The sequence below is a fragment of the Astatotilapia calliptera genome, chromosome 7, assembly GCF_900246225.1.
Source record: "Astatotilapia calliptera chromosome 7, fAstCal1.2, whole genome shotgun sequence".
Classification (NCBI taxonomy): Eukaryota; Metazoa; Chordata; class Actinopteri; order Cichliformes; family Cichlidae; genus Astatotilapia; species Astatotilapia calliptera.
In genome coordinates this window covers 4,333,718-4,347,604 of record NC_039308.1, presented here as the reverse complement: position 1 = coordinate 4,347,604, position 13,887 = coordinate 4,333,718, and the positions used below count along the sequence as shown (strand labels likewise).

Sequence of the window (13,887 nt, the reverse complement as noted above, 5' to 3'; positions counted from 1 at the left end):
CACATCACTGTTTCATATTAACACTTAACTCTGGGAGACATTAACATTGTTTTTACAGGCTGTTCTAATATCAAATGAAAATAGGCGCATGAAGTGACTTTAGAAAGTACTATACTTGTTCAATTTGGTTTATAAAGGACTTGATCTTTGGTTGTTTCAATTCCCTATTGTAATTATTACTACTCATTTATTTATTTGATGTCTGCTAATTTCCACATTTTTGGAGTTTCGAGATCATGGGTTTTATCTTCCAGTTAAATTTGAAAATGTGTTTTTAATGTTCAGGAAATTTGATCTGGAAGTAGGATGTGGAGTTGGGGGAGAGGAATTTATTGACTTGTAATAATAATTTTGTGTGATGTTAGAAGAACCACTCATACTAGGATCTACTTCTAATCACTACAACAGAGATATTGTCACCAGCATATATCTTCCATCAGTTTTGGAAGATAAAGTGGACATGTGCTATTTGTCCATCTTTATATACAGTCAGCGGTTGCATCTGTAGTCAGTGTGCCTGCCCAGCACCAAACAGCAGACCAGTTTAAGAGCATTAAAGTGGCCCAGAAATTGAATTTAATGCCACTTAAATGGAACTACACTTGAGCATTTTTCTCTTCACCAGCCTAACACACTGCTTAGAAAGAGTTCACAGGAATACACAACAGGATGAGTTCATATTTGCCTCCAACTGCTAAGTTTACGCATGACTGACTGAAAAGTCACCCAACTGCAAACCTAAGGCTTGGTATAAACCCTCAACACCCACACAAACCAACACTCTCCTTTGAACTTTAAATCGGAAATATTAAAAATAACACAGAAGAATTAGCAAAACAAAATGAAATCCAAATATAAAATCAAAAACCTTCACAGTCCAGCTTTAAAATAAGACGTGTCACACTGTTTGTCTGTCCATTCTTACAAATGAACTGTTCGGCAGTATTCAGATTTGATGCAATAAATACAACAGTTGAAAAATAAAGGTTTATAAATAAATGTTTACATTGGCTAACACAGTACTTCTCCAAACCTTTGATTTATTATACCTCATAGCAGACCTTTCCTTTACTCATATAGTGTATTTACATGACTATTTACCAAGTGCTCTTGGGTGTGTGATGTTACCCTAAGCAAAGCAGTGATTATTCTCAAATTCACCTGACTTTGTCTCAGAAAAATCAAATAAAAAAGGAACATGGTGAAGCACAGACTTGGTAAAAACAAGAACGTGTCAGTCATAATAATACCATGAGTAATATAGAGAGTCACATGACAGATGGACTCATACTGTATGCAAAACTGTAAGCTGAACATACATAACAGGATGACTGACAAGTCCTGTGCACACACACGCACACATGCACACACACTCACAACAGCAGGATGTAGACTGCTGATACCATGCCTGTAAACATACTATAGTGCACTGGCCACCCTGGGTTATCATTCAGCACAGTTTTTATTCAGAGAAATGCCAGCTAGCACTTTAACTGGGGGGAAAATACCACATGAAGTTGCCCCAACATATTCATATTTGCACTGATGCTGAAAGTGATGCTTGAAGTGAAACGTTTCCCCTGAAGTGATTACGAGACAGGTAGAAAGGTCACAAAACTGTTGTAAACATTGTTTACCCTGCAGATCATGGTATATAGACAGTATCTGCAAACTTAACTATCACCGTAAAGCATGTTTTATTCAGAGAGAGAGGTGTTACGGCCCATATTGACCGATGGCAGTATGGGTGTAGTTCCTGGATTAAACAGAATGGTAGAAGAGTAATCTGGAGTTTACTGCATTTACTGTTTACAGGTTAGCATGTGTGGTGCTAAACAACAGGTACTGTGGAGAAAATACGAATCTAGCATTTGGATGCAAACTTGACTTGGCTTGATATGACCATTAGCTTGTGATGGCTAATGTTTGCCTGTTTTATATTCAAGGTATTTGCTGTATGAATGACAGTTGTAGTTTTTCCAAGCAGAACTGTTTAATTTGGCAGCATCTCACTTAAGAATACTGATAGTTTAAAAACTGCTTCCTCGTTTCTTAAAGTTCAAGGTAACAAGGTCACTCGCCCACAGCACTCTGAGTTCACAGCACCACAGCTGCATGTCTGGGGGTATTTAAGGACAGTTTGAGTAAGCACATGTCTCTAAACACTTCTCAAAGTTCCAGCTCCTGTTTGATACCATGGTCTGTTTGGCTCTGTTACACACAGAGAGTCGGTGTAATGGCTTTATAATGATTTAGTATTTCAAAATTGTCCAGCCAGTTTCTCCACATTGTAACACAGTACAGCAGAAATCTGAAGGTGCATTTAGGCTGAAGGCAAAGCAGTTGGTGGGAATTTGACTGAATTTGCACAAACAGCTAAAATACTTGGGATTTTTTGTTTTTTCATTAAAGAGAAAGAGTCTCACATGTGCTTTCAGTCTGAACACACCTTCAGTTACGTTTTGTTTTTTCACTTCGACACTTCTCCATTTAAAAAGAAAAATGAAATCCAGGTAATTATAGAACATTTACTGGCAAATCATTCCCAGGAATTTGTGCCGCAATAAAAACAAACAAACAACAACAACAAACCAGAACATGTCCTGCTTTTTGAAAATATTGGATACATTGTAAAAAAAAAACCAGGATAGTTTCTGTTATTTAAAGGTATTTGTGAAAAAAGTGAAAAAAGAAGCGTTTGATGCAATAAAATCTGAATTCTGTGTCTTCTTGGTCGGTCTGTGCTAATCTTTGGGACTGTTTTGAACTTTATATTGAGTTTACGTGGCATATTGCACAGCCTGTAGGTGTTTAAAATGTTACAGAACAATGAGGTTTTGCAGTTGCGTCGCAATATGGCTGTCAACGTAATAATCCACTGGACAACTTGCTGTGCTAATAACTGGGCTTCATGCTGGAATTTACCAAGTGAACCAAACAGATGTGCTCACAATAAAGTGATGGTTTGCCAACCAGCTACTACGGTTTGTTTGCTAACAAGTTGACAATATCTAGTCTCTCAAAAAGATCGCCATGTTTCGTGTCGGACTCGTGAAGAGGTCCAATTTGGCTGCCAGGGGTTTTTTGTTACATCCACTGAAAGCCCTCCTTATGTCATGTGTGTAGCTGTGTGCCTGCATTAGCTAAATCCTCTGTATGTGTGTTATTAGCATTAGCATGCACAAATGCCACACAGACACGCAGGTATGTGTTTGAGAGCCAAAATGCCCCTTGAGGCATTCAGACAGGTATAAGTATGTGTCAAGCCTTTATATGAATGTTGTAAACTAACACCATTTCCCATCATGCATCAGCAAAGCTTCACCAATGGTTTCACCAAATATGGCTGAGGAAACATGCTGTAGCGTCGCATCGCATTCAACCGACAACGTTTTGTCTCCAGTTTCATGTCCCTTTAAACAATACCTCTTTATAGAAACATACCATATAATATTAAACAGGCATTTCAACTCCTTATAAAAATTGGTGCGGCCACAATAGAAATTGTACATTGATTTCATCCTTTTAGAAAGACTTGTTTTTTTTTTTTAGAAAAGAAAAGACACTTGTTGAGGTTCCTGGGACTGACTGTGAGAGCAGTAAGGTGAATAACTGACCAAGAGCCTTTCAGCAAGGAACACGACACAAAGACACAGACGGTCAGTGTAAAGGCCAGTCTGTAGCTGTACGCTTCTCTCCAATAATGTGTTTGTCCCTTCTGTCCCTGAAGGTAGAATAATAATAACAATAATTATAATTAAAAAAAGAAATCATACTAACACTACGACTAAAACAGATCTGATAAAAGGAGTGTGTGTATTGGCTACATGAAACCATTCACTGAAAATAAAACCCTTTGGACTCAGTTCCAGAGGGAGCGTTGGAGGAGAGGCCAGGCGATACTCAACAGTCGAGAAGTCGATCTCTTGTGGGTGGTGCTGTATTTAATGTGTGTGACTGAGTGGGTGATTTACCCAGGAAGATGAAAATCTTTCTGGTTTCCTAAACTGAATTCCCCTGCTTATCTCTCCTGCTCAGAGTCTCTCAGAGTCTCTCTCCCCTCAGGTGGTCCTCTTCTCTACCTTCATTAATCCTCCTTCGTTCATTCATCCATCTATTTGCTGCCCCATCAATCTTTCCTTGAGCACCTCCTTATCTATAACATCTTCTTCTCATCCTGGCTGTCTGCTCTTCTCCATGGCAGTATTTAAATAAAAAGCTCAGGTGATGAGTCTAAGGCTCCTCTTCCCCAGTGGAAACAGCCAAGCGCATGGCCACAGACAGGTGGTCGGTGAGGCCGGCCAGCTGGGTGACGAAGCTGAACTCCTCGATTTCCTGCAGGATGAAGAGTAGAAGAGAGCATCGTCAGATCGCGAAGGCGTCACAAAGCTCGCAGTTAATTCTGCAGCAACTTTCAACGTTAGGGCGGGTTTGGTTTTTGTTTTCAGAAAGTAAAAGACGTTTCAAATAAAGTCACGTGCATTAATTTTGGCATTGCTGGTTTTCTGTTAAAAACTTTTCAGTTTAGGAGTGATAGTTAGGAGTGTTGGGAATCAGTGTCTTACAGCCTTGTTTTAGATAAGAGGAAGCACCACTGCACATGACATCTTCGGGCAGCCTACAATATTACCAAAACCAACATCCTCCAGTATAAAGCAAGCATTAGTGTAATCACTGAAATGCTGAAATCTTTAGTTAGATGTTAAAAGAGAAATTACTTTAACACAAGCTAATGAGGCAGCTCTCTGCTGCTGCTTTTCAATTTGCTATCGGAACATTTGCTCCCCTCTGAAGCGGTTTATTCATTAACCATAATCTCAATAACTGAGAGTCCAAAATAGCCCACATTTTTATGTATACATTTTACAGAAAGAGGCCATCTAGATTCATCATAGCTGCTTGGTGCTTTTTGAATATGAGGTGCTCCCTCTCCTGAAAAAAAAAATCAGCTTTATGAATGGTGACATTGTCATGTTGGAGCAGGAAGGGCCTTCCTGCCTCATGCTGTCACTAAATGTCACTGGAACTCTGGGGACTTGTCCAAAACCATGATAAACAACCCTGACCAAAAGTATGTGGACTGTAATGTCAATAGAAGGTACTTTCCACAGACAACGACTGCTAACGTAGCTGCAAGTACTACTAAAACCTTTGTCATGACAATCAATGAGAGTTCATTTAATAATGTTGATATGTTTTATCAATAGTGCCGTTTTAAGAGAGATGTGACAATTTATGAATTTTTTTTTAATAGTACTTCGAACAATCTAATTGACAGGAAACTTACATTTCAAAATGAAACATTCTTTTAGTATGGATTTGTATGTTAGTTTACATTTTTATGGCAAAAAACCCAAAACATTTTACAAAATATATCAAATTCTTTTTTCTTTTTTTGGTGTAAGAGATAAACAGAGAGAATTTTGAGGTGGTCCATATTCCTAATATTACTTCTAGTATTTTCCCCAATTAAATAAAAATGCTTGGACTTTTGCAACACATTCCTCTGAAGGCTACTTCTTCAAAATGACCTTTTGATCATGCTCTAAAGGCACATTACTCATATACAATGGAGAAGCTGATTTCTGGAAGATTTTATTAATAACAACACATGAAAGGGGAAAAAAGTATTTTTCTTGGCTGCTGACTATGTTTCCTGATTTAAGAAGTGGTTAAAAATATATATCAACATCTCCACAAATAAACCCTCCCTCTATACAAAATCCATTCACTGAAACTAGTTATAAGCAATATTTAATATGTAAATTGGGTCATACTTTGATATATCGACTCATTTAAAACTTAATTGTCTTCATTAAGGTAATCCACTAATCTCCTTCTGCTAGTTGTGTCTCCACTAAATAATTATTGCAGGACAATTTAAACCTAAGAGCGGAAACATTTTTATCCAAGTATGTTCTTCAAAAAATAACTTAAAGTAACATGAAGAGATAAAGAGAAACAACACAAGATTAAGGTAAACATGTAAATAAATGAGACCCTTCAAGTGACGGGAGGTTAGCGACATGCTTGATCAGCTCCACTTAAGGGAAATGATGCTACAGTAACTGTACTTTGACAGAAGGTGGCGTCAGGCGGCTGCCTTCAGAGAGCCAATAGAAAGAGTCAGACAGAGAGATGGGAAGAAAGGAGAGAGGTGTAAATAGTATGATTTGGTTTTCCAATCCTCTCCAGTCCCTCACACAGACAGTCCTGCCCTCATTCCTTTTCTTCCCTACTTTTTTGTTGTTGTTTTTGCTGTGTTTCATTGTTCACCTCTCCAGATTTTAGTCAAACATTCTCCCGTGGTGTGACATAATTTCAGCCTGCTTCACACGGCTCTGGAAAATTAGGTTTTTAGCTTTGTTGCTAGGAAATTAATCAGAGGAGAATTAAACATATCACCTCCCCGCTGACAAGAAAATGCCACAATTCTGTGCCCCCTGTTAGCAAACTCTTTTGTGTTGGTGTTTTAAGCATGTAATATTTGGAGATGCGTTCACACATCCAACACAGTAGGAACACCGATTTAAAACACGTGCTGCCTTTTTTCATAATAAACCCTTTTGACATGCCAGTGAAACTGAATGAACGCTGCATTACCTAAGGAAGGTTTCGCTTTTGTCCACTTAATGGAAGGGTTGCTCTTAGTGTTATTAATCACACGTCCTTCTCGTGCTGTGATAAATCTGAATGTCTGCTGTGAAAAACGTGCACTGTGTACTGAGTCTGTGTACCGTGTAAGACGTCACATTGTTATTCTCAGCTCCTTGTATAATCAAAACTTTATTGATTCCTGCAGGGAAAAAGTGTTGCTCAAGATTATGGAAGTTGTAAAATTATATTAGAAATACAATACTTTGAGGATACAAAAAGCACCAGGGGTACACAGTCCCTACGATATCTGCATGTTCAAATGGTGATCTGTGAAGGGTACCATTTCTTTTCCCTTTATTTCTTTTCCATGTAACGCTCAATGTGACGACACTGAAATCTGGGAACACCTTTGTAGTTCTGTATTGGTAAATTGAGTAAAAGTGAAAGACTGGCCTGTGTGTGTGTGTGTGTGTGTGTGCAGAAAGCTAACATGTTTGCAAGCTAAAGAACACAATCAGAAAGGACTTCCACTGGCGACCTCTCCAGGAGATACCCCACCTCTTGTCTCATGACTGCTGCGATACACCCCCACCTCCTGTGACTCCACCTTGGATAAGCGCTTAAGAAAATCGTAGAATGAATGGAATTGGTTTCCCTAGCGCAGCGTTCCCAAACCTTTTCTGCGCCACAGACCAATTTAATGTCAGACAATATTTTCACGGACCAGCATTTAAGGTGTTGCTGATCAATACAACAAACTAAAATGATACGACCAAGACAGAAACTGTGGTGTTTTGTAAATATGATAATAAACGCGAATTCACTGTATAATTGTGTAACTTTATTAGCAGCGTCCTCCTGAAATGCGCCAACAACACTGAGAGTAACATCGTCCTCTCTGTCCCTTAATGCTCTCTGGTCGCTATGGTAATGCGTAAATATTTCTTTCAAAATAAGACACAACTACAACACGGGAAAAGGCCCAGGGAAACCGAGTTAATTATAAAAACCCTGAAAACCATAAATGTCAAACTCAAGCCTCAACTCTGGCAGCCCGGTACCAAACAACTCACGGAGCGGTACCAGTCCATGGCCTGGGGTTGGGGACCGCTGCCCTAGACAGCAGCGTGAAAGGTTTTGGGTAGCTGGTTAACATTAGCATGTAGCTGATTAGCTTAAAACAAAGTATTGGCTACAGTAGGTTAGCACTGCTTAGATAGCTAACATCAGTTAGCTCAAAGCAGTGCTGAATGGTAGAGCACCCAAATGAGCTGTTGGATTTTGAATATAGGAAAGGATGACGTCACTTCATGTCAGTGTTAGCTGCGGGGTTTACGTCTGTGAGCCCGAACTGTCTGAAAGCGCTTGTACACACGTGATTCAAAGGAATTTCTTGTAGTCTTATCCATATGACATAAATAAATGGGCAGTTGTGAGCGCAAAAGTTCACATTTCAGAAACTCACTAATTGACAACACTTTGCGTTGACACCATCGCTGAACAATGATTTGCCGTCTCTAGTCTGCAGTTATGGAAGTCTGGACTTCCATAAAGACTCATAAAACAAATGAAAGGCAGAAAATTAAAATCATATATTTATCTGCTTGTAATATGTTGTTATTACTGTGAATTTGTGGTTGAAGTAATCCCTTCAGAATACAATAAAAATGGCATGTTTTTAATAACGTTTCAATTATGACTTGACCGCTAGCACGACCTCATTTAAATAATGCTTTCAATATAGCCACTTACTCTATGACTGCATTCAAACAACGTAATTAAAATTTAAACTGATTATGGTCAATGGAGCGAATTAGAGGACCTCTTAAAAGCACTTAGATGTCCGGTCAAAAGTTTACACTCATCATGGGAATACACTTCTTAGTATAATATTGGACTTAATTCTATGAACTGTTGTTTTTCTGAGGCTGACTGAGTAAACAGCATATATCTTTAAGATTAAAAATAAAGAAATACTTTGAGGCTTTGTAAATTACTAAGCATATTGCAAGCTAATTAGTTCAAACACAAATAAAAGGACAGGTGATTAAGAGGTGTTGCCAGTTTTCTAAGGTCTAAAAAAGTCTCAAATTGACAATAAAAATATGAGACTGAGTCTTGAGAGCGTCATCCAGCAAGACAACAAAACCGTACCAGTTTCCAGTCCTGTTGGAGGCCCTCGTCGCTGTAAAGGATGTAGTCAATACGGCGTCCGTTGCCCTTCAGCGGGATTTTCCTTCCCTTCTGACTGCTGGCGGGACACTGGCTCTTACTGGGAGGAAACACCAGGTACTCCTTCCTTCCCTCTTCGTTCTCCATAAGTCTGAAAACAACACACAACATACTGAAGTTTAGATGCTGTGTTGTATCCAAATGCATATAGTTAATTGGAATTCTGTCAGGACCACTATAACCAAAAAGATTATTATTTCAGTCTACAGTCATTTATATTTTGGGATATTGGCTCTGTTCTCCAACCTCTATAGACTTCTGTGTGCATACGTGGAAAGTGAAGAGAGTATTAACAAGACTCCAGAGCAGGCACTGAAGATAAATATGTCAGACACTGAATGATAACGAGCAGTTGGGGTGGAGATGGTTTGCAGTGTATCAGCTGAGCAACGGTCAAGTGTGGGTTTGCACTCCCATCATCTAAATTTGCTGAGATTAGGGCTTATCTTGACTTCGTGGCCTGCCTGGTGATGTCATGACGATGCTTCATTGAAAATTTCCGAAGAAATTATAGTAATTACAGCAAATTGCAAACATGAGCACTGGGTCAATGGTAATTTCAGAGCTTTAAATCTCAGATATGTTTTGGTACACATATATTATGGGTACACTCGTAAGATTTGGGAGCAGAAGTTAGACCGCTGTGATTTATGATCGTCATGCGAATAAAAGGAGAGGTAATTTGATTTTTCAGGGGATGAGACTCACTTTTGTAAACTTTCCGGTGAACTGACATCTTCATCATAAAGGCCACTGGGATCCAGCAGAGTACCTGTTTAAAGACACATTACAATGCATTAAAGTGGAGACGTGCACAAGTAAATTCAGCCTGCATTTCTCTCCTTCCCTCCCCCTCGTTCTCCCTCAGCCTTGTAGTATCAGTCCATGGCTCAGTCTTTTAGCTAGCATCATCACATATTTTTATAATGGACTACTTAGCACATCCATTCATTCACACTGATGTGTTTACATTAGCAAATAGGATGCAGAAAATGACTTCTCTTGTAACTGTTTACAATTTGACTATGGGACAGCTGAGCAGTCTGTCCAGTCGTCCAGTTTAGCTGCAGAGTTTTTAAAGAATATAGAATAAAGAATATAAATATTATATAATATAATATATAATATAATATTAAAGAATATAGCTCGTGTGGATGAAAATGCTGTGTAAGCGTCCCTTGATGGAGGTGCCTAATAGAGAAAAAAGGTCATTCTCACAGCCAGAATTACAAACATTTTCATGTTTGATTTTCACACACACACACACACACACACACACACACACACACACACACACACACACACACACACACACACACACACACACACACACACACACACACCACTTAGAACAAAAGTCCTCATATGACCGCCAAGAGATTGAATGCTGCTTATTTTTGACTGCGAGGCCTTTCTGTCTTTTTGGTTAGTTTGAGGCATTAAATAATGTGGCTTAGACACAGAGGCTACTTAGATACTTAGATTTAGGGAAAAATAAAATACAAACTTCCACAAGATTAAAACATTTTAAAAGGCAAACATCTAATATCTCCACTATTCTTGGTTTCCATGATAAAGTCCTTGACTACAGTTAACACACCAGCAGAGTGCTTCTGCTTGTGCTTATGGTCCAGGTCAGGTGTTAAATCCTATCAGACTAACCTGGTGAAAACTGTCAGTAAAAGAGTGCCCAGTGCATTGTAATAGAACACCTACATGTCCTGATTAAGCATCATTATGTAAGCAGGGAGTGAGAAAAGGTTCAGATGGTTCATTTCCATGTTTACTTTAGGCGAGAATGAAAAATGATTTATGCAAAAATATTTTTTTGGAAGGCAGCGCAGAACTTGCACTTTCTACCCTGATACTGAAGGTATGCAGGTATGGAGTGATACAAGTTAGCATGACCCACAGGTACATACACTGATGGAGGTCAGGTTTAGAAGAAAAAAAGAGGAAAAATAGGATTACCTTTTACTTGCTGGCTGAGCTTTTTTTTCCTTCTCTGAATTCATGAAGCGTCTCTTTCATGAAATGTGTCAGCAGGAGATTATCAGTGTGCATGATGCTTTTATAAAGTGCACAATGCTCATATGACTCTGCAGGGTTTGCAGAGTCCAAGTTGGAGGGCAACAAAAGCTCTTAATGGAAGGTTAAAATGACACAATGAATTTAGATGTTTGTCTCAAATCATTAGACTAGAAAAAGTTGTCTATCTCTCAGCGTTTGGAGTGGTACTTAAATACTTTTTTCTACTCTGAGAACTCAAAGTGCTTTCTTACTACATTTTTCTATGACTAAGCAGGTTTAACCTAACAACCACACACTCATACTCTGATGGATGAGTTAAAGCACCAATCTTAAAACGACTAGACAGTCTGCTCTTGCTCCTGAGCTGCAGCCTTTGTTCATCTAATTTACCAATTTCAAATGTTATCAGATAATGGGAACCAGCTCAGAAGGTACCTGATAGGCAATTTGGTGGTTTGACCCCTGACTGCTACAGTCTGCGTGCCTAAATATCCTTGGACAAGATACTGAACCCCAAGTTGCTCTTCTAGATAGAAAAGATCCAGGTTTAGAAAAAAGTACTGGTATGACTGGGTGTGAATAAAGCTGAAGAAAGTGCTTTGAGTGTTTAAGTAAAGAGGAAATGTGCTATCTAAGAACCAGTCCATTTACCATTCACTGAACAAAAGTTATCACTTCTGTATACATCATCAGCTGGCGCCAATTTCATGTTCATAAAATAATATCCTATTGTAGCTTTAGAAGAAGAATAGTCTCCCTTTATAATCATATCTTTGGTGGAGGGCACTGTGGTTTGTCCCAGTCTTAAACTTTTAATGACAATTTTGCACTTTAATACACAGGACCAAAAATGTACGAGCTACAGGAGTGTCCATTAATAGATTTTATATAAATTTATTTTTGTTCACCAAGTCATTAAAACCATTGGTGATGACCCTAACCCAAGAACAAAATATATTATAGTATATATAGTATATATACTAGTATAGTATATATATTAGTATATATATTATATATAGTTAGGGATGTGTACCGATTACAATGACTGAACAATTTTCAAAACACTTTAATGGCATAAAATTCAGGTGAGGCTCATCGCTCATGATTTGTTAGTGGATTAATGTACTTCTGCTTGTGCTTCTCTTGTGCTTTTCTAGTCTTACTGACCTCTTAAAGGTTTATCTACCTGTGACCAATGAATTGACGTTCATCCACCTGACAGGCGTGTCTCTGGGCACTGGGAGGACATTGGCGCAGCTGAAAATAAACAACCAGACTTCTTGCTGTTTGGTAAATCTCTGTTTTTCATTGTTTTGCCTTTGTAGACTGAAACTTGTGAGCATGAATCGAATTATTTCAATTAGCTTAAATAAAGATGAAAACAGCAAAACACCAGTATCTGATTAAAATCTGGCTCGTGAAAAATATTCATATACAACTGCACCAATGATTCATCTCCACTCTGTGTATTTCATTTGCAGTGACATACTGCAGAAACCATTTCTGCTCACGCTTTATTGATGTAGTTTACACTGCACAGTCCTCCCCCTCACTATGTCAAATAACATCTAGCTTCCAGTATAGCTATTCTAAAGGGTCAGAAACCCTCTCCGCCTTTATAATCCTCAGACTACAATCTACTGTCATAAACCAGTGGAATAAAACAGCAAGAGAGAGAGAAGCACTCAGAGATGCTTTTGAGAATGAGGACTCAAGGCCGTGGGCTGGATAATGCGTTTAAAATGCTCCGCATGACGAGCGCAGCACTCTGAAGTTACTCCAGTCAATTCATGAGCGTTGGGAGCTCTTATGAAGAGTAGGCGTCTGATGCGCGGACAGTGTTTTTCACAATTCTAAGAGCAGGTTTTAGATCAGTGAAAATAAAGATGGCGGGGTGTCCGGTGGGCATACTCCGCTACACTGCTGCTGTTTTTAGCCAACCCATTCTCACTCGGTCAGAACCAGTAGGTGTCGCCCACTGGGTACGCTGTTAGCAGCTCGACAGAGTCGGTGGGAGTCCCTCAAGGTCAGAAATAACTAGAGATGGTACGATACCACTTTTTTATGTCCGATACCGATACCGATATCATAAATTTGGATATCTGCCGATACCGATATGAATCCGATATAGTGTGTTTTAATCAACAAAACTGTTTTTTTAAATATCTTGCTGCATTTTGTAGAAGTTCATACTCAAGTTTAAAACAACAACTACACTAAAGCTATTCTGTTATACCTGTATGCAAAAAAAAAATATTTCATAGTTCAGCAATACTGATCAATCTAATAAACTCAAACCTACACCATCCTCCCTATTCTGGTATTTTAAAGAGTACTTAGCGTAAATATTAAGCAACCTAACTAATAGGGTTCCAACTCCCAGCAACAACAAAAATAAATAAATAAAAAATAGGGAACCACCCCTCACGCTCCACCTCATGATGCTTAATCGATGTAATCAACCTTAATTTGATGCAGTGTGAAAAAAAATGCACAGAAATCAATTATTTTTCAAGAAATATTAAATAGATTCAACATCTTTCTTCAACAAAATTGCAGACTGCACATCAGATGGTACCTTCCCAAAGGAAAAAGTACTATAGCTTACTAGGGTATATATATTAGACTTAATAGTCACTATATACAGTAATGGACTTCTATTAATTTTACATCAAATTAAAACTTTGGGTGTAAGATTTGGATAATTATTTATTAAAAGCTAGACATTTTAAAAGTATGTCTTTGTGCCCCCTTTTCAATGTTCATGCCCTATCGGCCCCCCTGGCTAAACTTTGCTAGATCCACCCCTGCACAGTTACCAGCGTCAGCTGTAGAAAAAGATCCTCGAGTAGAAAGTAATATTAAATAAATTCTAACAACAGCTTATCAAGCTTAAACGTGCTGCTGTTGTTCAGCCGCTGGTTTCCTCTTTCTGGTGCAAAGTGGGCCAAAAACAAACAAGAGAGACGGACTCGCGACAGAAAAGCCGATCAGCCGATCATTAAGCTGTTTCATGATTGAAGTAGC

At 38.6% G+C, this 13,887-nt stretch overlaps 1 protein-coding gene across 2 annotated transcripts in view; it reads right to left on the bottom strand.

Moving 5' to 3' along the window:
• Positions 1–2,648: 2,648 nt before the first annotated feature.
• The window catches only part of smpd3 (sphingomyelin phosphodiesterase 3), an 86,775-nt gene continuing 75,536 nt past the window's right edge, over positions 2,649–13,887 (bottom strand). For both annotated transcript variants that reach the window (XM_026172583.1, XM_026172582.1), the window contains 3 exons: positions 9,538–9,601; positions 8,752–8,920; positions 2,649–4,335 (listed from right to left, as the gene is read on the bottom strand). In XM_026172583.1, coding sequence (XP_026028368.1) covers positions 4,234–4,335; positions 8,752–8,920; positions 9,538–9,601 — 335 coding nt within the window. In that variant the 3' untranslated portion in view covers positions 2,649–4,233. The remainder of the gene's footprint in view (positions 4,336–8,751; positions 8,921–9,537; positions 9,602–13,887) is intronic.